Consider the following 23,802-nt stretch of genomic DNA (forward strand, 5'->3'; position numbering starts at 1 on the left):
CCTATACACACAACAAATTTGATGCAAATTATTTCCATCTTTAGAATGGTTTAAAGCTATAACCCTACTTTGCAAAATAGCTTTGCATATCTGGCACAGATAATTTTGATAGGCCTATTCTAGAAATATAGATATGCATCCAGCGGCCACTGTTTCTTTTCACATTTTCATTTTCATTTAGTATTTGTACATATTGTAAATTTCTTTCCACAATATGCTGAACAGAACCGCTCTTCGTCGTCGTTCTTCCTCGACGCAGCCTCTGCTCTGAAACGACGGTTGGTTTTCCAGCAGATTAACTAGCAGCACACGGCCCTTTCACGCACTCATGACATATTACCCATTACAGACCAGCAAACGTTACTGATTGTGTACAACTTGATTTTCTTTAAAGGCTTTCTTTACATCCCACATCATACATGCTCGAGTAGACCACTAGGCCAATTAAACCTTGTTTCATCAATGTGATCATATAGCCTATAGGCCTAATAAGTGTTACATTTAGGCAAGGATTCACCTACAACAGCCTCTCTTTGTATCTCTCTCCTCCTCCCCTCACTCTCTTCTCCTACTCTTCTCGCCCCTTTCTCTCCTGACTCTCTCTTTTCTGGTTCCCTCTGTATGAATAGTTCGTGTACAGTCAGGCAGAGTACAGGTCTTCCCCGTGGGACCCATCTCACAACACCAAGAACATCAGTAAAACACACAGATCTCCATCTAAATTGCAAATTCATCTCAGTCCCCTCTTGCGGAGATGCGAGTCGTGTTTGTCTTAGCTCACATTAACATTTGAGCTTCTTCCGGAACTCCTCCGTGAATACTACAACTGCACAGGCCCCCGGTCTGCACAGGCTGTGTGTGACTGTGAGCATGAATTATTTGTCTGTGGCTTGGAGGCTTCTCTGACAGAGGGGTGAGATGCAGGGAGGGAGGGAGGGAGGGAGGGAGGGAGGGAGGGAGGGAGGGAGGGAGGGAGGGAGGGAGGGAGGGAGGGAGGGAGGGAGGATTGACCCAGGGGGAGGAGAGGGATGGAGACGGCTTGGTCAGCTTCTTTGTGAAACCGGAGTTGATCGGTTTCTCGGTTAACGTTCGTTTTCACTCCCCCTCAGCGGGACCTGCAGGGATAACACGAAGAAGAAGAAGAAGAAGAGAAAAACGTTCATGTGATTTGTGACACAGCGCTGAAATACGATTGGGCTTGCGTAACGGTTCTGTACCACTGACAGCCGTCACGGAAGTGAGGCGATTACATTAAGAAGAGGAGAATCGTGGCCACAGATCTGAACTATACGAGCAGGGTGATTAAGTTTGTCAGAATGTTTATCATCAGCATCGCAGTGAAGTGTTGTCCTCGCGCAGAATTTATACTGCGCTCCCTCTTTAGCAATTAAATTAACTGAGCGTGAACGTAATTACATTTCATTTGCATTACATCTAATAATATAAAGTTTCTTTCATTTCTTTAATCATTTTACCCAAGAGACTATCGGCCGGATGTCCATTAGTGTTTCCGAGACTATTTCTGAGTCTTCACACTCAATTCCTCTGGGTGAAGACTCGACAAGGGAGTTGCAGCTGTGGCACTATGGCTGAAGTAAACAAGGTGCCGTCTTGTTTACTTTCCGAGGAGGTGCAGCTGATGTCCCCTCTGCAAGCAGCTCCAAAAGAGCATGAGAAACCCACATTAATGTTGCTTCACAATAACAGTTTTCTAACTCATCTCCTCGCCCACACACTTGCGTGCTTGCTATTTCTGTTTGACACAAACAGCAAACGAGCACATACAAGCTCTCTCTCTCTTTCTCTGTCTCTCTCTGGGTTCTAAAGAGAATGTTGCCTCCACATTAAACCTGATTGAAAAGTGCAGTTTAGAACCCTAAAGGGTTCTGTTTGACCCGATAAGGATTGTACTTTGCAGACAGATAGGTTTCCTGCTCTAGACCAAACAGATGTGCATGGTTGTGCCTTGTCCTGGAGCTTAAAGTAGGTGGACATCAGTCTGTTGTTATTAATTTCTGATACCATCATTATGGTGAAAACGCCTTTGGCACAATACACTGATAATCTGTCCTTTGAACAACCTTTTTCATCTAGTTTCTAGTTTAATCTAGGATGTCTTTTCATTTGATTTCACTTGGAGAGTACAGTAAATCTAATCCGACTAATCACACTAAATTATGCATTAGGGTAATAACATACAAAACAATCCAGTCTGTCACCAAATTATTGGAACAAATTATTTGCTGGCAGATCTGGGTCACATTTATGACAGTTAAATGTAGCAGCCAGGTGCAAGACAACCGTGATTCAGCAAAGACTGTACTAACCTTTCACTCTGTATCTCAATTAAACCACATTTAATTTAGCCTTGATGCTTTTGATTCTGAAGTTTTTTGACAGAAAAATCTGTCAAAATAAAGAAGCAAGTCCCCCTCTGCTGAATACAGCGTGAAACACTCGTTACAGCGAGACACATTTGTTGCAGCGCGAAACACTCGTTACAGCGAGAAACACTTGTTACAGCGCGAAACACTCGCTACAGCGTGAAACACTCGCTACAGCGCGAAACACTTGTTAAAGCGCGAAACACTCGCTACAGCGTGAAACACTCGCTACAGCGCGAAACACTCGCTACAGCGAGAAACACTCGCTACAGCGCGAAACACTTGCTACAGCGAGAAACACTCGTTACAGCGAGAAACACTCGCTACAGCGCGAAACACTCGCTACAGCGCGAAACACTCGCTACAGCGTGAAACACTCGCTACAGCGTGAAACACTCGCTACAGCAAGAAACACTTGTTACAGCGGGAAACACTCGCTACAGCGTGAAACACTCGCTACAGCGCGAAACACTCGCTACAGCCAGAAACACTCGCTACAGCGAGAAACACTTGTTACAGCGAGAAACACTCGCTACAGCGCGAAACACTCGCTACAGCGCGAAACACTCGCTACAGCAAGAAACACTTGTTACATCGAGAAACACTCGCTACAGCGTGAAACACTCACTACAGAGTGAAACACTCGCTACAGAGTGAAACACTCGTTACAGCGTAAAACACTCGTTACAGCTCAAGTATTTGACACGGTGAGTTTAAGAATAGCTGTCACCGCCCACGTGTGCATGTTGTATGCAGGGAGGAGCGGAGCGGGCCTGGCCTAAACCTGGACCCAGACCTAGGCCTGGCCTGGCCTAAACCTGGACCCAGACCTAGGCCTGGCCTAAACCTGGACCCAGACCTAGGCCTGGCCTGGCCTAAACCTGGACCCAGACCTAGGCCTGGCCTGGCCTAAACCTGGACCCAGACCTAGGCCTGGCCTGGCCTAAACCTGGACCCAGACCAACTGAGGAGTGGGTCAGTAGAGAGACTCACACTCCCCTCACAGAGAGAGAGGAGAAGAGGGAAGGAACAGACTGAGTATACTAACTCTGCTGTGTGTTAGCTGAGTATACTAACTCTGCTGTGTGTTAGCTGAGTATACTAACTCTGCTGTGTGTTAGCTGAGTATACTAACTCTGCTGTGTGTTAGCTGAGTATACTAACTCTGCTGTGTGTTAGCTGAGTATACTAACTCTGCTGTGTGTTAGCTGAGTATACTAACTCTGCTGTGTGTTAGCTGAATATACTAACTCTGCTGTGTGTTAGCTGAGTATACTAACTCTGGTGCTGATCTGGGACCAGCTGCGTGTCTTGGACGAGAAGCTGCAGGCAGACTTCGCCTGATCCCAGATCAGTTTTCAGGAGACGCGTGGTTGTGGATACAGGCTGTCTTGGAAGCAGAAACAGCTTTGTGTCGGTGTGCTGTCCTTTTGTTCAGAGCAGCCGCCCACACACACACAGACACACACACATACACATTAACACAGACACACACTTTAACACACACAAGCACACACACACACATACACATTAACGCACACACACAAGCACACACAGAGAAACACACAGACGCCCACACACACTCATTCACATCAAAGACACAGCATGGACAACTATGAAGTAGACTAGGACGGGATATAATCCTTTCCCTTGCCTAGTAAAGAGTGAACCAGGCCAACCAACATGCCTGTCCGGCTCCTCCCGTCCCCACAGACCGCTGCTCCGCTGCGGGCAAGGTGTGGCCCGATGCACCCCATAGCCTCAAGGGCTCTGGAGGAAACCTTCGGATTAATCTCATCTACAAACATGAGCAAGCGTGACGGAGCCTGCGGGGTCCGGGGAGGTCCGAGGGCCCCGCCACCTCCTCCCCCGTCCATACTCCCCCCCCCCTTCCTCCCTCCCTTTCCAGCCTCTTATGTTGTCTGTTGATTCGTACGGTCCAATGAGCGTCGGGCGCAGACACCAAATGCCGTTAGTGAAGCTGGGCGAAGAGACCACAGGGATCAGGCGCTGAATTACAGTTCTAGCTAGCGAGCTGTGCAGTAGCTGTAGTTTAAATGTACTACTGTCGAAGGCCGAAAACTGGATAAGACACCTCAAGTTTAGGCGTAAGTGGATAACCACAGGTCAAGCAAGCTTTGTCTTGACATTTGGTCTCTCAGCAGAGAAACAGGGACAGTAAGGGGAGGGGGTCAGCTGATTCAAGATAAGCATGAATCAGCAGTTACAACGAGAACATAACATATTGACATAAAGCTTACAGGAGATAACGAGATACATCGAGAGCAGGGTAGACTGACCATGTGGGTTTTGGGAGGACAGGGTGAACTGCCATTATGATAAGGAGTTGTCCATATGCTATAAATGCTGTCTGTATTCAGATGTTAAGAAGGCTCTCACTTTGTGCTCCGAGAGACCTAACTGTGTGTTTTCCTTGACTTGATCAATAAAATCTTGTCGTTGCATCTGAAAACTTGGACAGACTCTCTGCGTTCATCCTTTGCACCTGTTCGGCTAAAAAGCTAGCCACCACACTACTTTTAATGTAGTCTTTGTCTTTGTACACTGTACCGAGGCACTGACTCTAGCCATATGGGATAATACTTCTTATTGCTCTCAGGGGGGCTAACTCACATATGCAGGGAACACACACACACACACACACACACAAACTCTCACGCGCACAAATCTTCACACCCACACACACACCGTCGCACATCCCCACATCCTCCCACAGTCACGTCCGTTTTAGACTCTGTCAACATTGTGTGCAGGTACAAGGACAGAGTGAGAGAAATGGTGTTATCGTTAATAGCCTAATCTCTTTAATTAGGGTTAGGGAGAGAAGGGCTCGTATTCTCATCCTCCTTCAGGGGGCTTGTCTTCCCTCTTCCGACCCAGCACACATCCCTAATCTTCTGATTCCTGGTGTTACTGGACCTGGCACCCACTCAAACCGGCTGCTACGGTAACGGATCTTTCGTATTCATCTGACATTTACATGCCTTCCTGATGAATCTAAAACGTACAGGCCTTCATCTGCTCAGCAACACAAAAGCAGCAGATTGGATCACTTCGAGACAGTGATTGACCGTGGGATCCAGTCTCCCCCTCTTTTTCTCTGTCTCTCTCCAGACTTGTATTTTTATGTACCATGATGTCTCTCTCTCTCTCTCTCTCTCTCTCTCTCTCTCTCTCTCTCTCTCTCTCTCTCTCTCTCTCTCTCTCTCTCTCTCTCTCTCTCTCTCTCTCTCTCTCTCTCTCTCTCTCTCTCCCTCTCCCTCTCCCTCTCCCTCTCCCTCTCCCTCTCCCTCTCCCTCTCCCTCTCCCTCTCTCTCTCACAGCTCTCTTTCTTAATACATCTTGTTTTCAGTACCACAATGTCTCTCTCCCTCATATTCTCTCTCTCTCCACCCCTACTCTCCCTGCCTCCCTCCCCCTCTCTCTCCCCCTCTCTCTCCCCCTCTCTCACCCTCTCTCTCACCCTCTCTGTACCCCCCTCTCTCTCTCCCCCTGTCTCTCTCCCCCTCTCTCTCCCTCTCTCTCCCTCTCTCTCCCTCTCTCTCCCTCTCTCTCCCCCTCTCTCTCCCCCTCTCTCTCCCCCCCTCTCTCCTGCCCGCAGTGTAACTATGAATAGTATCAGATTGGCCCTGGGCTGGAAAGGAACCAGAAAACACGACACACTCAGAAAAGAAAGGTTCCAAAAGGGTTCTTCAGTTCCAAAAGAACCCTCTGGAAACCCTGTTGGTTCCTGGTAGAACCACACAGACGGGAATGTTCTAGGGTGAATTGCTTCAGCGATTCTTCCAGGAACATTTTCTAAGAGTGGAGTGTGTCAGTGGAACTGGGTTTAAACCCGCTGTGTGTGGTGAGAATGGTCTGAATCCTCATTTCCTTCCTACTGATATGAAGCCAAATATAAAGGGGATGAACTCCAGGAGCATCAACTGAATCTGTGAGAAGCTGTTTATTCCTTTCCTGCTCCACCCAGAACATGAATTAATGACAATATTCGACACAAACAATACTTTCTGTTTTTGCAAATCCCAAGGCCCATCAGGAGAGACAAAAACAGAGATGGAGACGAAGAGAACAGGAGTCTCAGGGCTGTCAGACAGGCTCTTACCATCGCATCCCAGAATGCTTCTGCTTCTCCTCCGCGTTCGCCTCTGTTCCCGTGACGACGTCTTTCCCTCCCTTTCCATCCCTCTTTCTGTTTCCTCTCACTGATTGGATAATCCAAAGTTTAACAAGGAGAGTAAAAAAGTGCTTGTGGAAAAAAGAAAACACTATGAATAATTCAAAAACGTGTCTGAAGTCAGTGTGGCGGGCTCAACGTCAAACCGTGGTGGTGGTGGACTTCCTCAGGATGGTTTTCTGAGGTTTAACGGAGGGCTGGCGAGGAGGCACGCAGGGAGGGGGAGGGGCCAGGGTGGGTGGGAAGCCCCGACTGAGCGGCAGCCTGCCGTTCTCTAACGCGAGCTGCAGGGGGCGCTCGGGGGAGGAGCAGCGATGCACAGGGCTCAGCCTGGCGTCGGGCGGCTCGGGCAGGTGAGCGTCCGTGTCGTCCACCTCGTACTGGAGGTCGCAGTCGTGACAGTAGCCGTGGTACTGGACCGTCTCGCTGAAGCGGACGCGCTCGCGCGTGGCCTGGGGGCATCGGGTCTTGTCGTGCCGCAGCAGGGGCATGGGCAGGGGCAGGGGCACCAGGGGCTCGTCAGGACAGCTGCCGGTCAGGAAGCAGGAAGTCTCCCTGATCATGCCCCCTCCGTTCCTCATCAGGGTCCCATTGGTTTTGGACAGGAGGTTCCACGAGGCCAGGGGACCGTTCCTGCCCTGGTGGTCGTCCGCTTTCAGCGGGGTGAGTCTGGGGGGAGGCAGGGGAGGGTGGGGCTTCCTCAGGACGGTGAGGACCGTGGTGGGCGCGGGGGGGCAGATGGCGAGCAGGGGTCTGAAGGTGGCGTCCTCTGGGTAGAGCTTGGACTTGTCGATGCTGGAGGCGGTGGTGGTGGTGGTGGTGCTGCTGGAGCTGCTGTTGAGGGTGTCCGTCTTGGAGCTGTCCGTCATCTCCTCCTCCAGCTGGAGGTCAGAGGTCAGGGAGTCAATCTCGTGCACAACCTGAACCAGGAAGTAGACAGAGAGAGAGAGATGGGCAGAGAGAGAGAGAGAGAGAGAGAGGGGCAGAGAGAGAGAGAGAGAGAGAGACAGAGAGAGAGGGGAGAGAGAGAGAAACAAGTAGCATCAGAACTACAACAGGAAGAGGGGACGGGAGAAGTCAGGAGGGAGCCTGTGATAGGTTAAAACTAAAACGTAGATTATTGGTTTTCCGCACAACATGGGCCAATAGCGCGACGGAGAGAGACGGAAAAAGAGAGAAACAAAGCGAGAGAGAAAGAAGAAAACAAAGAATGAGGAACACGTCAAAAAAAATGAAAGAAAGCCTTTCCCACCCAGGCCAGCCTGCCGTACCGCAGGCAGACTCGGGGAGACAGAGCAGCCTCTGGCTGCAGGGCAGAGCACCAGCTCTCTCATCTGCTCTCTCTCCAGGGAGGAAGAGGGGAGGTCACCACCGAGAGGTCACACTGCCTTGCGTGTTTACGCACAGCGGAGATGGCAGAGAGAATCGCCATTAAAAACTCATACTCTGTCTCCCATGTACTCATGGTTGAGATGACGGCAGTGTCTCGGGGCTCTTGAAACAGCAGCCATGTCTCCATAGTTACCGCGTCTGTCCTTGGGTGTTGTATGCGCCGTAGCAGCTCTGAGCGGGGTCAGAACTCAGCTATACGCTAACGCAACAGCATGAAAAAGTCCTGATTCTCACAGAGAGAGACAGCGAGGAGACTCCTCCACTCGTACTGCAGGAGACACTGCTGTCGTCCTGTGACCCACATGAAGGTGTCAGCACTGTGTTGCAACCCTGTACTGTCCTACTGTCAACTACTGCTCCCTTTGTTTACTACGACACATGAAAGCAGACTATACCCCAGCTCTTCTTTTTTTAATATTTTTTTTATATTGTAATTTACGGCAATTTATATTTTATTGTATATTTAATTTAATTCTAATCCCACTTAGTACTGCTAGTTTATGTACCCTTAGTATAGATAATCCACATATTTAAATTTTAGGTCCCTATATGTTTATTGTATGCACCTTCCTGCCAAAGCAAATTCCTTGTCTGTGCAAACTTTCATGGCGAATAAATCCCATTCTGATTCTGATTCTGTCATCCCCCTGTGACTTTGTTAACGTGGCACGTTCATGCCTTCTTTCATAGCTGTTGGTGCTGCAGAGAACCTCAAGCCATAAGGGCTGATTATTATCCCTGGCCTCTGACTACCTCTATAACGAGCGCATGCAAGCGCTGGCATGACGAGCAGGCCGCCAGTGTCTCTCGGGGCGACGGCCCGTTCCCACACGGAGAGTTACGTTGGGAATTTAGAGAAGACACAAAGGGAGTAACCCTAGCCAGAACCACATGCTGCGGGGCACGACCTGACTGTCTGCCAAGCAGCTGGGCTGCTCCTGCCTCAAACACAGGCTCCCATCCAGCGCGGCCTGGGACTTGTAAACGATAGCTGCAGCCAGAAGGGGATCTACTGAAAACACTGTCTTTGATAATGGCCGAAAATCCCTGGATGGTCTGTGGTGATGTGTTCAGGGGGGGGGGGGAGTATTAACGGATTTTGACAGATCTCGTTTTGAGAGAAGAAGAATACAAGAACTACAATGGGCTCTTATGAATGTCACACTCAGCATTCCTACTTGTTGAGGAGAATAATGCAAGGAGAAAGAGATGCAGAGAGATGGAGAGATAGAGCGAAGGAGGCCGAGGGGGAGGATGGAGAGTCAGGTACTCTAGCCGTTCCATCCATAATGCAATACGAACTCTCTAGGTGACAAGCTGTCATGTTCCTTCCAGCTTGCTTGAACACAGCGGGCCGCCGGAATCTATTCATTGTGAATCGTCAACATAAAAAGGCAGGTTTGAGGGGGCACGCGTTGTGACAGGCGACTCGAGACAACGAGGACTGCCGATGAGTGACATACAAAACAAAACCAATAAACTACGGATAGATTACTACATGATCGTAAAAAGAAACAGTTTAAATGCAAACTTATTTGGTGAACTCAGTACAGAGACATCCAACACGATGTATGGTGTGAGACAGAGATAGAGAGAGGGGGGGGGGGGGAGAGAGAGAGAGACAGAGAGAGGGAGAGAGAGAACGATAATTTGACAGGAGACAATTCTTATGCAAACAGTAGGCTGGTGCATTAAGATGATGAAATGCAATGCAAAACCACCCCGGTGAACTATACGATTAACAATTAATCGTGCTTCATTTTTGCACTTTAATCAAAGCCGGTGCGCCGTGAACAGGCACTGCCAACCTGCCCTAAATGCGTGTCATGTTCACTGGTGTGATAGCATCACATCACACGTACTGCACTATAAGGTCAAACTCATTTTAATCTAGGCCCAGCCAGTCGGCACTCTCATCCTAAAATATAGGCTGTCAAAAACATAAACGAACACATCCTTCGTAATAGAGGACGGCACCTTTCATACAATAACAAGCGTATTGTGTCTCAGGTCAGGAAACAGACAGTGATCCACCAACCTCTTTCAGTTCCTTCGCAACATCCTTCAAATCTCCGAGGATTGTTTCCAAATCTTTCACAATTGTCTTAATCTGTTTTTTCACTTTAACTTTGGAGACTACTCCTTCTGGTTCTGCAGTGGGCGTCGCTGACATTCTTCGTTGTGGCACAATGTATGTTTTTAAGGATCACGAGTAAATCCTTTGACAGAAGCAAAACCACTTTGCCAATGCATTTTAACGATCAGTTTTCTTCACTTTGCTCACTTGTACATCACGCAGGAGTGTAGCGAAGCGTGGTGACAGTGGCCCGGCCAGCACGCCTGCGCAATAGAGCATAGCAAAGACGATGGTAGCCCATCTTAAAAGATAGAAAACAAAATACTGTCGGTGTAGGAGTGTTTCTCGACAGTAGGTAATTCCGCCGTTGCCTTCCAAATTCCTGTCAAACAGCAAGTACCGAAATGTAACATTTCCACGTTGTAAGCCCTCCAAATTCACCATTTTAAGAGACCCCCAGACATAAACTGTCCAGAATAAAATCAGGAAAATAACGGTGAAAAGAAACACAGTCGATAGAATACAGAAATCCAAACCACGTACGAGATACAGAATCAAAACGGCCCATAATGACAGACATCCTAGCGAAAACAGACGCTTCTCTGTAAAAGATGTGTTTGGACCTGAATGTTCTACATACACAACGCCGGAATAAGCCTTGAATATTTCGGAGTTACTTTACTCAACAAATGTCAATTGAGAGCAATCCCATTTTCATCGAAGTCCCCGTTGTGTCTGACGTCGGGAGTAAGGATCCTGTCCACCGCTCTATCTCCGTCGCTCACCAGCTCACGGCCGCGCGCTCCCAAGCTGTCTGTCATCTCGCACACGCGCTGGCTGCAGACACAAGTCAGGTCACATTGTAAATATCCGCGTCTTCCTATTATTTGAACCCACAGTCCAGTGTGGCCCAGATCACTGCATTTATGTCTCATGTTTTTAATAGTTTCAACAGAATCTGTTTGGACAGATCATCTTACGTGTCAATAAAGTCTAAATATAAACCATGAGTAGAAGGGCCTCCTCGTGCGCAGTTTCCAAACTGTGGAACTGTCCGTCAGAAAACGCTCTTTCGCTTGGCCTTTTTAAAAATAATCTTAAAACGTACCTTTTTAATCAGGTTTTAAATTGTTTATTTAATGATGTCTGTTCTCATTGTTTGTGTATATTAATTAGGTGAAATATGGTCATGGATGAGAAAGCCTTTATGCCCACTCCTTTAATTGATTTTTATATGTTGCAATGGCTGAAGGCATTCTGTAATCTGTAGCAGTCATCTGCCACAGCTAACACATTCAACCGCCCACAAAATCTGAATTTATTTTCAATTAGTCTTTGATGGTGGTTTGAAAATTCAAGATTCTGGAAATGTTACTGAAAACTAGCACTCTACATAGAATGAACGTGTATAACATAGTTGTTGTGTAGTAAGGTAGCCTATATATGGGATTTACGATCATGTGACCAAACAGTGCATGTTATTGAAACATGACTATGACAGATTTTATATTCAAATGTTTTTGTTCTACTGTATATTTTATGATTAGGCCAATTTGCTGCGATGCAACGTGATTCAAATCCACCTGCACTTTAAAGGGTTAGATTGTGTGCTGTGATTGGATAGTTTTCAGCGTCCTCCTCCCGGAAGTGAGGGAGAGCAGAAGTTCGTCCTGGGAGCTAGACAACTTAACACAAGTCGGAAAGACCCCATAGCTTGCTTACAACGCACGCTAGTTTGTCATCATGTCTGTCCCTTTGACATTCGAAGGAAAAGTTGTGCTTGTCACGGGAGCGGGTGGAGGTGAGTATATGCAGGCATGCATTTGCTACATAACTTCTACCAATGCACCTTAGCTAGCTAGACATAGCAGCGTTAGCAGAAGTAGTATTAACAGTCAGGGCCATGACAGGGTTACAACACAAATTACGTTTCTATAAATGCATGTATAGCTGGCTTGTTAGCTAGAACAACAAAACGGTTAACTATATAACAGATACATTTCAGACGTTTAGCTATTGCCCATAGGCTTGCAAGATAGCACGACGCTACCGAGAACGACCCCACCAAAATCCCAATGACGGTTTCATCTGATATCTAGATTGACAGCTACCTAACTGATATACGGCATTGCCAAATTTATTCCCGTATCGTGTCAATGTCACGGTTACACAGTCCTTAAGCCTAGTCATGATATTGCGCTCTGCACAACGCTCGTCCCGAGCAAAGTACGTTCTGTTAATTCCGTCACTGTGTGAAAGGGCATAGCGTTTTTCTTTTTTCCCCCGATGTAGGACAAACTATCAACAGTGCAGCACATGACATTTAAAGCGCTAGTTCGCAAATCTAACACATGCCTTTTAAGTACACCAAACCCCAGCTTTCACCTAGACTGTGTTGCAGGCTTACTCAGTATCCGTGTGCTTCTGCAGGTCTCGGTCGGGAGTATGCCTTGGCATTTGGAGCCAGAGGAGCCTCGGTTGTTGGTAAATAATCTGTATACATAATTGGTTTCTATGTATAAGGACGTACATGAATGATAAGACATCATACTATTAGACCTCTATGGCATAGTCTTTAAAACGACGATTACATTTAGCGTTTTGACAAACAACACAATTAAAACGCCCTCAGCCAAATGAAAAATGAATACATTTACAAGTTGGGTAGTCATATTAAAGAGCCAGTGGTTTTATCTGTGACTGTGTCTAATCTGTTGTCTCTTTGTCCCAGTAAATGACCTTGGGGGGGACATCAAGGGGGGGGGGAATAGCTCTGCTGCTGCTGATAAAGTCGTGGAAGAGATAAAAGCCCTGGGTGGGCAGGCTGTTGCCAACTACGGTAAGTCGTAAGAACCAAAATACCTCTTCCGTCGCATCTGCCAGTTTGCCTTTTTTTTTAACACGCACAATGCTTGTCGTTATTGACAAGTGAGCAGTCGAACAGCTCTGTGTCTTGAGGTGTTTTGACTCAGGACGGAGGACATGTACGCGCGTGGGACGTGCTCACACAAGGTGTTTTTGTTTGACTCGTGTTGTCAGATTCTGTGGAAGACGGAGAGAAGCTTGTTCAGAGTGCTCTGGATGCGTTTGGGAGGATAGGTGAGTTCTCCGACTGTCTTAGAACGCTCAGGTTCTCTGAAGAACGCTCAGGTTCTCTGCGTCTTTCGGAGACACGAGTGCTCACGTTTTGACGTTTATTTTCCAGATATCGTGGTAAACAACGCAGGGTGAGTTGAATGTGATGACACAACTTGGTGCTTTATCCTTCCTTCCACATTCCGGATAAGAACAGGATTACACCTGGGGTGGGCCCGCTCAGTGGTAGAGAATTTGCGAATCAAGAGGTTGCAGGTGTCCCTCTACATCGCTTTGGATGAAAGTGTCTGCTATATACACATTTATTATTACTATTATTGAATTAACTATTCTCCCTCTTATGTCCTAAGGATTCTACGGGATCGCTCCTTTGGCAGGACCAGTGATTTGGATTGGGGTAGGAAGGATAGTTTTCTCTCTCACCTGTATCTCAAACCTTTTTCCGGCATAGACTTTGCCGATGTCACTTCCTGTTTCTCAGACCTCATCCTCTTGCTGTTCTCGTGTGTCACTTCCTGTTTCAGACCTCATCCACAGAGTTCACCTGAGAGGGTCTTTTATGGTCACAAGAGCCGCCTGGAACCACATGAAGAACCAGAAGTTCGGGAGGTAAGACAAGGGTCAAAGTTCGTAGCCTCTCCTCGCCCGCCAACCCCCCGGCTGTCCAATCACCAGATGGAAAATAATTGAGGTCCCTCCCCTTTGACCTTCTCCTCCAATGGCGTGTGAGATGGAAGCAAATAGGATTTAGGAGAAAAAATAAATAAATAATATATACAGTTAGGTCCATAAATATTTGGACATTGACACCATTTTCATCATTTTGGCTCTGTATACCACCACAATGGATTTGAAATGAAACAATCAAGATGTGCTTTAAGTGCAGACTTTCAGCTTTAATTTCAGGGTATTTACATCCAAATCAGGTGAACAGTGTAGGAATTACAACACATTTGATATGTGGCCCCCCTCTTTTTAAGGGACCAAAAGTAATTGGACAATTGGCTGCTCAGCTGTTCCATGGCCAGGTGTATGTTATTCCTTCATGGGAGTTTGTTATTTCATTGAAAAGGAGCAGATAAAAGGTCTAGAGTTCATTTCAAGTATGGTATTTGTGTTTGGAATCTGTTGCTGTCAACTCTCAATATGAAGTCCAAAGAGCTGTCACCATCAGTGAAGCAAGCCATCGTTAGACTGTAAAATCAAAACAAACCTATCAGAGAGATAGCAAAAACATTAGGTGTGGCCAAATCAACTGTTTGGTACATTCTTAAAAAGAAAGAACGCACTGGTGAGCTCAGCAACACCAAAAGACCCGGAAGACCACGGAAAACAACTGTGGTGGATGACAGAAAAATTCTTTCCCTGGTGAAGAAAAACCCCTTCACAACAGTTGGCCAGATCAAGAACACTCTCCAGGAGGTAGGCGTATCTGTGTCAAAGTCAACAATTAAGAGAAGACTTCACCAGAGTAAATACAGAGGGTTCACCACAAGATGTAAATCATTGGTGAGTCTCAAAAACAGGAAGACCAGATTAGAGTTTGCCAAAAAACATCTAAAAGAGCCTGTACAGTTCTGGAACAACATCCTATGGACAGATGAGACCAAGATCAACTTGTACCAGAATGATGGGAAGAGAAGAGTATGGAGAAGGGAAGGAACTGCTCATGATCCAAAGCATACCACCTCATCAGTGAAGCATGGTGGAGGTAGTGTTATGGCGTGGGCATGTATGGCTGCCAATGGAACTGGTTCCCTTGTATTTATCGATGATGTGACTGCTGACAAAAGCAGTAGGATGAATTCTGAAGTGTTTCGGGCAATATTATCTGCTCAGATTCAGCCAAATGCTTCAGAACTCATAGGACTGCGCTTCACAGTGCAGATGGACAATGACCCAAAGCATACTGCGAAAGCAACCAAAGAGTTTTTTAAGGCAAAGAAGTGGAATGTTCTGCAATGGCCAAGTCAATCACCTGACCTAAATCCAATTGAGCATGCATTTCACTTGCTAAAGACAAAACTGAAGGGAAAATGCCCCAAGAACAAGCAGGAACTGAAGACAGTTGCAGTAGAGGCCTGGCAGAGCATCACCAGGGACGAAACCCAGCGTCTGGTGATGTCTATGGGTTCCAGACTTCAGGCTGTCATTGACTGCAAGGGATTTGCAACCAAGTATTAAAAGTGACAATTAGATTTATGATTTTGTTAGTTTGTCCAATTATTTTTGGTCCCTTAAAAAGGGGGGGGCCACATATAAAATGTGTTGTAATTCCTACACCGTTCACCTGATTTGGATGTAAATACCCTGACATTAAAGCTGAAAGTCTGCACTTAAAGCACATCTTGATTGTTTCATTTCAAATCCATTGTGGTGGTATACAGAGCCAAAATGATGAACATTTTGTCAATGTCCAAATATTTATGGACCTAACTGTATATATAAAAATAAAACAAAATCTTCTTCAATTTAACTCAAATCAGCCCTTTCCACTGTGCGTCCTTGTCGGGATCTGAGCGGATTTGACAGGTGTAATATGGCGGCAGTTCCATCCCAGCCTATCAGAGGGCAAGGCCATGTTATGACCGCATTATTTCATCTTGTCAAAACCTCTCAGATCTGGAAGGCGGGTTTGGAGGGGGAAGTCGGGCTCCGGGGCTGTATTCAGGATGAGACCAGGACGTGTCAGGTGCCGGGGGAAGAGTGTGTGTGTGTGTGTGTACACGTTTGCACATTTTGTTGGTGATCACTTCATGTGTGTGAATGCTTCCATGCAGACAGACAGGAAACAGGAAGAGGGCTGGGGCAGGGCCGGGGGGGCCGTCCCTCGAGGGCACTGCGTCTGGGTTCTCCTGTGTTGTGACACGTCTGTCTGTCGTGAGTGAGGACGTGTTTGAGTGCTGCATGCTGCCTGCCCTGTCACAGCCCTCAGAGGCTGTTTCTGGGTCACTGCAGAGAGAGAGAGAGAGAGAGAGAGAGAAGGTGTGTGTGTGTGAGAGAGAAAGAATAAGGGTGGGTGTGTGTATGTGTGTGTGTGAGAGTGTGTGAGTGAGAGAGTGTGCGTGTGTGTGTGAGAGAGAGAAAGACAGTGTGTGTGTGTGCACGTGAGTGTGTGTCCCTGACAGGCCCCCCAGCTCCCACGGCCCGGTGCTCAGTGAATTCTGTGAAACGCCTGCTCACCTCCTGGAGGTTGGGTCTGTTCTAACACGATCAGGAGGAACCATGTGCACCCCAGCACAGCCAATACTAACCCTGTCAGGTCACATGATCAGGGAGCTTTCCAGGAAGCAGGAGAACCAAAACATGCCGTTTCAGAGAACTGGAACAGGCCCGCAGATCAACCGTGGATCACCTGTAACTTGACCACACGGTCGCTAGGGAAAGGTGTAGCTCCGCGGTAGGGCATTCGACCGGAGATAAGCTTGCAAACTCAACCCCCCCCGTACCTCACTTTGCGTAACAGCATCTACTAAATGATCGTCATTATTACTATGACTATTTAAAAATATTATGATTAGACGTCAACGTCGTGGCTGTTGCCGTGGGTTACTGCCGGGGCGTCACCGTGCGTCTGGTCTCCGCAGGATCATCATGACGTCGTCTGCGGCTGGGATCTACGGGAACTTCGGCCAGGCCAACTACAGCGCGGCCAAGCTGGGCATGCTGGGCCTGGCCAACACGCTGGCCATCGAGGGGAGCAAGTACAACATCCACTGCAACACCATCGCCCCCACCGCAGGGTCCCGCCTCACCCAGACCGTCATGCCCCCTGGTCAGTACGCTCATGTCTGCACACACACACACACGTTAACACACACAGGCATATACACACACACATATCAGTACACACACAGACATGAATAAATACACACATCAGCATATGCATGAGTGCACACACAAACACATCTGGGTCAGTGTTTATGATTTGAGTTGATCTGTCGCATAATGATGATCATGTTATACGGTCTCTCAGAGGAGAAACTGTAAGACAGACACACACACATACACACACACCAGACACCTGTGGGTATTTGATAGTATTTGTATGATCTGTTTTGCATGTACTGACTTGTATCCCCACCCCCCCCACACACACTCCCACCCACCTCATACACACACACACACACCCACCTCATACACAAACACACACACACACACCCACCTCATACACACACACACACACACACACACACACACCCACCTCCGCTGCAGACCTGCTGGAGTCTCTGAAGGCGGAGTACGTAGCGCCCCTGGTGGTTTGGCTGTGTCACGACGAGTGCCAGGAGACCGGAGGCCTGTTTGAGGTGAGCAACGTACCTAAAGCACCTCTGACCTCCACCACGACAGTCCTAGTCCTCCAGTAGCATCGCATCCTGTAGGAGAGACCAGAATAGCTGGTGTGCGTGAATAGATGAGTCATACTGAGACGTGTCAGCCTGTGCGGAGACACAGAAGGTGTGTGTTCTACTAACTCGTCCGTCACGAGGGTGTCTTTTATCCAAGTGGTGTTAGTCACACTGCGGCCTTCACAGCCCGCTCCTTGCTTTCCCTCTGTGTGTGTGTGTCCAGGTTGGAGCTGGCTGGATCGGGAAACGTGAGTGAAGTAGCTTCTGCTGTAGGAATATTTAGTGTTTTCATCCCTGGGCACTGTTGAACAGTCCTAACCTGTGTGTGTGTGTGTGCGCGTGTGTGTGTGTGTGTGTGTGTGTGTGCGTGTGTGTGTGTGTGTGCGTGAGCAGTGCGCTGGGAGCGTTCTCAGGGCCGGACCGTGAGGCAGAAGAACCAGAGCATGTCTCCTGAGGGGGTTAGAGAACAGTGGGAGCAGATCTGTGACTTCACCAACGCCACCAAGCCTGCTAACATCCAGGGTAACACACACACACAGCCAGGCACACACACACACACACACACAGCCAGGCACACAACACACACACACACACACACACACACACACACACAGCCAGGCACAGGGAGAGTGAAAGGCAGATGGGGAGATATGGAAAGGAGATGCTAAAAGAGAGAAAAGCAGGGTGAGAGGGAAAGAGATATCTCTCCAGTGAACAAACAAGGTCGACTTGGTCATCCAGACACACGATGCAAATGAGGCCCCGCCCCCGTGTTTGAAGGCAGAAGCAGCTGTGAGGAGGGAGCGCCTCGGGGTCACATCCAGACTGGAGGAGATGGAGAGATGCTTATCCTCTCCTCCCTCGCTGGCCCTGCCCTCGCAGGAGCGCTGCGTTGTGGGGGAGCCGATCCCTGGAGGACCAGGCCTCATTAGCATGGCTTTGTACCCTCCTCCTCTGGAGCTTGTTAGGAGACGAGTTGCTGCCTTTGTTCTGCCCCAGTGAGTGACTGGAACCAGACCTCCCTCCTTCTCTCTCCTCCTCTCTCCTCTCCTGTGACTGGAACCAGACCTCCCTCCTTCTCTCTCCTCCTCTCTCCTCTCCTGTGACTGGAACCAGACCTCCCTCCTTCTCTCTCCTCCTCTCTCCTCTCCTGTGACTGGAACCAGACCTCCCTCCTTCTCTCTCCTCCTCTCTCCTCTCCTGTGACTGGAACCAGACCTCCCTCCTTCTCTCTCCTCCTCTCTCCTCTCCTGTGACTGGAACCAGACCTCCCTCCTTCTCTCTCCTCCTCTCTCCTCTCCTGTGACTGGAACCAGACCTCCCTCCTTCTCTCTCCTCCTCTCTCCTCTCCTGTGACTGGAACCAGACCTCCCTCCTTCTCTCTCCTCTCCTGTGACTGGAACCAGACCTCCCTCCTTCTCTCTCCTCCTCTCTCCTCTCCTGTGACTGGAACCAGACCTCCCTCCTTCTCTCTCCTCCTCTCTCCTCTCCTGTGACTGGAACCAGACCTCCCTCCTTCTCTCTCCTCCTCTCTCCTCTCCTGTGACTGGAACCAGACCTCCCTCCTTCTCTCTCCTCCTCTCTCCTCTCCTGTGACTGGAACCAGACCTCCCTCCTTCTCTCTCCTCCTCTCTCCTCTCCTGTGACTGGAACCAGACCTCCCTCCTTCTCTCTCCTCCTCTCTCCTCTCCTGTGACTGGAACCAGACCTCCCTCCTTCTCTCTCCTCCTCTCTCCTCTCCTGTGACTGGAACCAGACCTCCCTCCTTCTCTCTCCTCCTCTCTCCTCTCCTGTGACTGGAACCAGACCTCCCTCCTTCTCTCTCCTCCTCTCTCCTCTCCTGTGACTGGAACCAGACCTCCCTCCTTCTCTCTCCTCCTCTCTCCTCTCCTGTGACTGGAACCAGACCTCCCTCCTTCTCTCTCCTCCTCTCTCCTCTCCTGTGACTGGAGCCAGACCTCCCTCCTTCTCTCTCCTCCTCTCCTGTGACTGGAACCAGACCTCCCTCCTTCTCTCCTCTCCGCTCTCCTCCTTCTCTCCTCTCCTGTTCATCTCTCACATAATCATACCGTTTTCCTTTTGTGCTGTGTCTCTGTGTGTGTGTCCAGAGTCTATCAACACGCTGGTAGAGGTGCTGTCCAAGCTCGAGTCGGATGAGGGCGTAGCCCCCAACCCCACCTCCGCCCCGAGCCTGGTGCGCCCCAACCCCACCGCCTCTCCCTCTGTGTCTACAGGGATCAATCCTGTAAGTACGATCACACCCAGGTACAGAGAATATACACACACAGGTATATACACACCGCCTACGAATGAATAACACGACAGAATACATGAACACACACGGCAGTCGCTGACCTACGGATCGTACCTGAAATAACCCCCCCCCCTCCCGATGTCTCTCCCCCCCCCCCCCCCCCCCCCGGTGTCTCCCCGCAGGCAGAGGCGGTGGGCCAGAAGCTCCCGGAGACGAGCTTCTCCTTCTCCCAGTCCCAGTGCATCCTGTACGCCCTGGGGGTGGGCATGTCCACCAGCGACCCTGACCAGCTGCACTTCCTGTACGAGGGCCACCAGGACTTTAGCTGCCTGCCCTCCTTCGGGGTGATCCCTGCCCAGGCGGCCATGATGGACGGAGGGCTGGACTCAGTACCGGGCCTGGCCTTCGACTTCACAAGGGTCAGACACACACACACACGTATACACATACGTACGTGTCTTGTTGTGTTTGGTGGTGTGTGTTGACTGTGTGTGTGTGTTGACTGTTTGTGTGTGTCTCTACAGCTGCTTCATGGTGAGCAGTATCTGGAGTTGTTCAAACCTCTGCCCACCTCAGGTACATACCTGTCCTGTACTATACCTGTCCTGTACTATACTGTACTGTGCACTGCTATGCCCTAGTGTACCCTGCTATATTCTACTATACTCTCTATAGTGTGTCTCCTACTGTTATTTATCATGGATTTATGTGGTGATCACCTGTGAAGAACACGGACTGATCTCTCTCTGTCTGTCCAATAGGAACCCTGACCTCCCAGGCCACCATAGCTGATGTTCTGGACAAGGGGTCTGGAGCCGTCATCCTCCTGGATGGTAAACACTCCTCTCCCCTCCCCTCAGCCCACCTCTCCTCCTCTCCCCTCAGCCCACCTCTCCTCCTCTCCTCTCCCCTCAACTCACCTCAGCATTGAGGACAGATATGTGAGTGCAGTGTTCAATCCTCGTCTGTCTGTCTGTCTGTTTCTCTGTCTGTCTGCAGTGAACACGTACAGTGGAGGGGAGCTGCTGTGCTTCAACCAGTTCTCATTGTTCATCGTCGGTGCCGGAGGCTTCGGGGGGAAGAGGGCGTCAGACAAAGCCAAGGTACTTCACTTCAAACACCTCTGCTTGTTACAGCTGCTCTTTAATGAGGATGAAACTGAGCTGTCCTGATGCCTCCCTACTCCTCCTCCTCCTCCTCCTCTCCACATCCCTCCCCTCTACCTCTCCTCCTCCTCTCCACATCCCTCCCCTCTACCTCTCCTCCTCTCTCCACCTCCCTGCTCCCTAGCCCACAGCAGCACCCCCAGTCAGAGCTCCCGATGCAGTGATGACAGACCAGACCACCAGAGACCAGGTCAGCACCAACGGCACTTCCTCTGCACCACAGACAGCCACTGAAAATTGACACATTATTATATTCCCACTGTGTAAAACGATTCCTGTTCTGTCTCCTGGCCTGTACTCGATTCTTTCTGCGGTTTGGGATGTGGTTCTACTGTGCGGAACCTGTTCTATTGTGGTGGATGTGCTTCTACTGTGGTGGGTGTGATTCTACTGTGGTGAAGGTGATTGTGTGTGTTTACAGGCTGCCCTGTATCGTCTGAGTGGAGACTGGAACCCTCTCCACATCGACCCCAGCTTCGCTGCCATGGGAGGTGAGCAGCTTCATCTGTTCTGACCCTTTTTTACACGCAAGGTCACAGAGGGCTTCACACACGCCCACAGACCTGAACCCTGACGAGGGGAAAAACTCCCAGGAAAACTCTACTCTACTCTACTGTGGTACTTGTGTGTGTGCAGGGTTCCAGACTCCCATCCTACACGGCCTGTGCTCGTTCGGCTTCGCTGCCAGACACGTCCTGAAGCAGTATGGCAACAACGACCCTGCCAGGGTCAAGGCCATCAAGGTGAGCAGCCAATCACCACCTGGTCACTAACCAGCCCTGCCAGGGTCAAGGCCATCAAGGTGAGCAGCCAATCACCCCCTGGTCACTAACCAGCCCTGCCAGGGTCAAGGCCATCAAGGTGAGCAGCCAATCACCACCTGGTCACTAACCAGCCCTGCCAGGGTCAAGGCCATCCAGGTGAGCAGCCAATCACCACCTGGTCACTAACCAGCCCTGCTGACCGCCCCTCTCATCTCATACCTGGGGAAGGGCACACACCTGAACTGTTCCTTCCTGTTCCTCCTCAGGTGCGTTTTGTGAAGCCTGTCCTGCCAGGTCAGTCCTTACAGACAGAGATGTGGAAGGAGGGAGACAGGATCCACATCCAGTGCAAGGTTAGTCCTGCTCCATCCAGCCCTGCTAGGACTATCTAGCTCCTGGTTTATCTAGGTCTGTTTTATCTACGTGTGTGTGTGTGTGCAGGTGGAGGAGACAGGTGCTCTGGTGCTGACTGGAGCCTATGTAGACCTCCACCCTGCAGCTGACACCTCTGCTGATCCCCCCGCCCAGGTACTCTGCACACACAAATTGAAAAAAGTTTTGAAAGGTTGAAAAAAAGTTTTTAAAAAACTAGAAGTTTTGTGGTGTGTGTGAAAAAGTCTAAATTTGTTTTGAAAGGTTGAAGAAAGAAAAAAGCTATTTGAAAATATCAATGTTTTGTGAAAGTGTAGTCGGCACTTCTACTTGAGTGAAGGATGTGTGTACTTTTGCCATCTCTGTGTGCACACACACACACCTGAGCTGAGGTCGTTATGTTTCCCTCCAGACAGGAAGTCTGCAGAGCGAGCTGGTGTTTGCTGAGATCGGCCGGAGGATCGAGGCTCAGGGGGCGGAGCTGGTGAAGAAAGTCAACGCTGTGTTTGGCTGGGAGATCACCAAGGATGGACAGACCACAGCACAGTGGAGTACGACAGACACACACACACACACACAGTTTGTTGACTACAGTAAAATGATGTAGGATACTTGATGATATCCCTCTTTCCTTTCTCTCCCCCTCTCTCCCCCTGCCTCCCTCTCTCTCCTCCTGGCTCCCTCCCTCTCTCTCCTCCTGGCTCCCTCCCTCTCTCTCCCCATGCCTCCCTCCCTCTCTCTCCCCATGCCTCCCTCCCTCTCTCCTCCTGGCTCCCTCCCCCTCTCTCCCCCTGCCTCCCTCTCTCTCCTCCTGGCTCCCTCCCCCTCTCCCCCTCTCTCTCCTCCTGGCTCCCTCTCTCTCCCTGCCTCCCTCCCTCCCTCCCCTCCTGGCTCCCTCCTCCTCTTGTTCCTCCCCCCTCCTCCCCCCAGCTATAGACCTGAGGAGTGGCTCAGGGGCGCTGCACCAGGGTCCCTACAGCGGCAAGACAGACGTGACCATCACCGTGTCTGACGAGGACTTCATGGAGGTGGTCCAGGGCAAACTCAACCCTCAGAAGGTACCTGTCTGTTTCTCTCTCTGTACCTGTCTGTCTCTCTCTCTCATTCACTCACTCTCTCATTCATTCATTCACTCACCTGTTCCTCCAGGCGTTCTTTTCTGGGAAGCTGAAGATGAGAGGAAACATCATGCTGAGCCAGAAGCTGGAAGTCATCCTCAAAGACCACGCCAAGCTGTGAGCCCGGCCAATCAGCATGCAGGGGAGGGACAATGTCTGGGTCCGCCTCCTCTCCCACATGGAAACAACATCTCTACCCAGCTCTGGATACAGCATCTTAACATCTGCCTGGGAAAGCAATCATACACCCTCTCCCCCCAGGTCCTTAGTCCTCATACTGTGTCGTACAGTCCCAAACAGAGGGGAGAGGATGCTGCTTTAAACTATTGAGACTCACCCATCCCCCCCGCCCCCCAGCTCATTGAGGTGGCAGTAATTGCACTAATCTGACCTGTCCAGTTGTGTTCTACATCAGTAGGAGCAAAATGACAGAATATCACGTCTCCTGTATGTTCTATACTGATTTAGGTGATTTGTAGATGCTGTTGATACTAAATATACTTCATACTGATCAGGGTTCATGGCTGACTGAATTGTGATTGTGTGAACAGATTTCCGAGTGATTTTTATAACCTGCTACTTTGTACTTATACTGTTTGTTACATACTAAGCTGTTGAGATACTAATGGTTA

General features: G+C 49.4%; 2 protein-coding genes across 5 annotated transcripts in view; one reads left to right on the forward strand and one right to left on the reverse strand.

Annotated features, from left to right (window-relative positions):
• hsd17b4 (hydroxysteroid (17-beta) dehydrogenase 4) overlaps positions 1 to 23,604 on the forward strand; it is a 92,984-nt gene extending 69,380 nt beyond the window's left edge. For 2 of the 3 annotated variants that reach the window (XM_062454943.1, XM_062454944.1), the window contains exons 2-22: positions 13,117 to 13,150; positions 13,257 to 13,278; positions 13,498 to 13,544; positions 13,672 to 13,756; positions 16,735 to 16,922; positions 17,363 to 17,454; positions 17,720 to 17,744; positions 17,890 to 18,018; positions 19,605 to 19,741; positions 19,933 to 20,169; positions 20,275 to 20,326; positions 20,512 to 20,583; positions 20,750 to 20,853; positions 21,041 to 21,106; positions 21,338 to 21,407; positions 21,553 to 21,659; positions 21,947 to 22,033; positions 22,122 to 22,208; positions 22,465 to 22,603; positions 22,983 to 23,110; positions 23,202 to 23,604. In XM_062454943.1, coding sequence (XP_062310927.1) covers positions 13,707 to 13,756; positions 16,735 to 16,922; positions 17,363 to 17,454; positions 17,720 to 17,744; positions 17,890 to 18,018; positions 19,605 to 19,741; positions 19,933 to 20,169; positions 20,275 to 20,326; positions 20,512 to 20,583; positions 20,750 to 20,853; positions 21,041 to 21,106; positions 21,338 to 21,407; positions 21,553 to 21,659; positions 21,947 to 22,033; positions 22,122 to 22,208; positions 22,465 to 22,603; positions 22,983 to 23,110; positions 23,202 to 23,291 — 1,860 coding nt within the window. In that variant the 5' untranslated portion in view covers positions 13,117 to 13,150; positions 13,257 to 13,278; positions 13,498 to 13,544; positions 13,672 to 13,706 and the 3' untranslated portion in view covers positions 23,292 to 23,604. Of the gene's footprint in view, positions 1 to 11,687; positions 11,853 to 12,481; positions 12,536 to 12,782; positions 12,891 to 13,090; positions 13,151 to 13,256; positions 13,279 to 13,497; positions 13,545 to 13,671; positions 13,757 to 16,734; positions 16,923 to 17,362; positions 17,455 to 17,719; positions 17,745 to 17,889; positions 18,019 to 19,604; positions 19,742 to 19,932; positions 20,170 to 20,274; positions 20,327 to 20,511; positions 20,584 to 20,749; positions 20,854 to 21,040; positions 21,107 to 21,337; positions 21,408 to 21,552; positions 21,660 to 21,946; positions 22,034 to 22,121; positions 22,209 to 22,464; positions 22,604 to 22,982; positions 23,111 to 23,201 lie in introns of those variants that run through there. The other variant, XM_062454942.1, reaches the window with a different exon arrangement.
• prr16 (proline rich 16) lies at positions 961 to 10,864 on the reverse strand. Of its 2 annotated transcripts, XR_009929107.1 has the most exons (3): positions 10,013 to 10,864; positions 6,511 to 7,502; positions 961 to 1,115 (listed from the first exon to the last, which is right to left on the reverse strand). XR_009929107.1 is itself a non-coding variant. In XM_062454953.1 (2 exons), the coding sequence occupies exons 1-2, from the start codon at positions 10,145 to 10,147 to the stop codon at positions 6,723 to 6,725; spliced, it is 915 nt and encodes a 304-aa protein (XP_062310937.1). In that variant the 5' UTR covers positions 10,148 to 10,864; the 3' UTR covers positions 6,337 to 6,722. The 2 variants fall into 2 exon arrangements, 1 of the variants encoding a protein (XP_062310937.1); XM_062454953.1 differs by lacking the exon at positions 961 to 1,115 and having other exon boundaries at positions 6,337 to 7,502.
• Positions 23,605 to 23,802: the final 198 nt, after the last annotated feature.

Source organism: Osmerus eperlanus, chromosome 28 (genome assembly GCF_963692335.1).
Source record: "Osmerus eperlanus chromosome 28, fOsmEpe2.1, whole genome shotgun sequence".
Classification (NCBI taxonomy): domain Eukaryota; kingdom Metazoa; phylum Chordata; class Actinopteri; order Osmeriformes; family Osmeridae; genus Osmerus; species Osmerus eperlanus.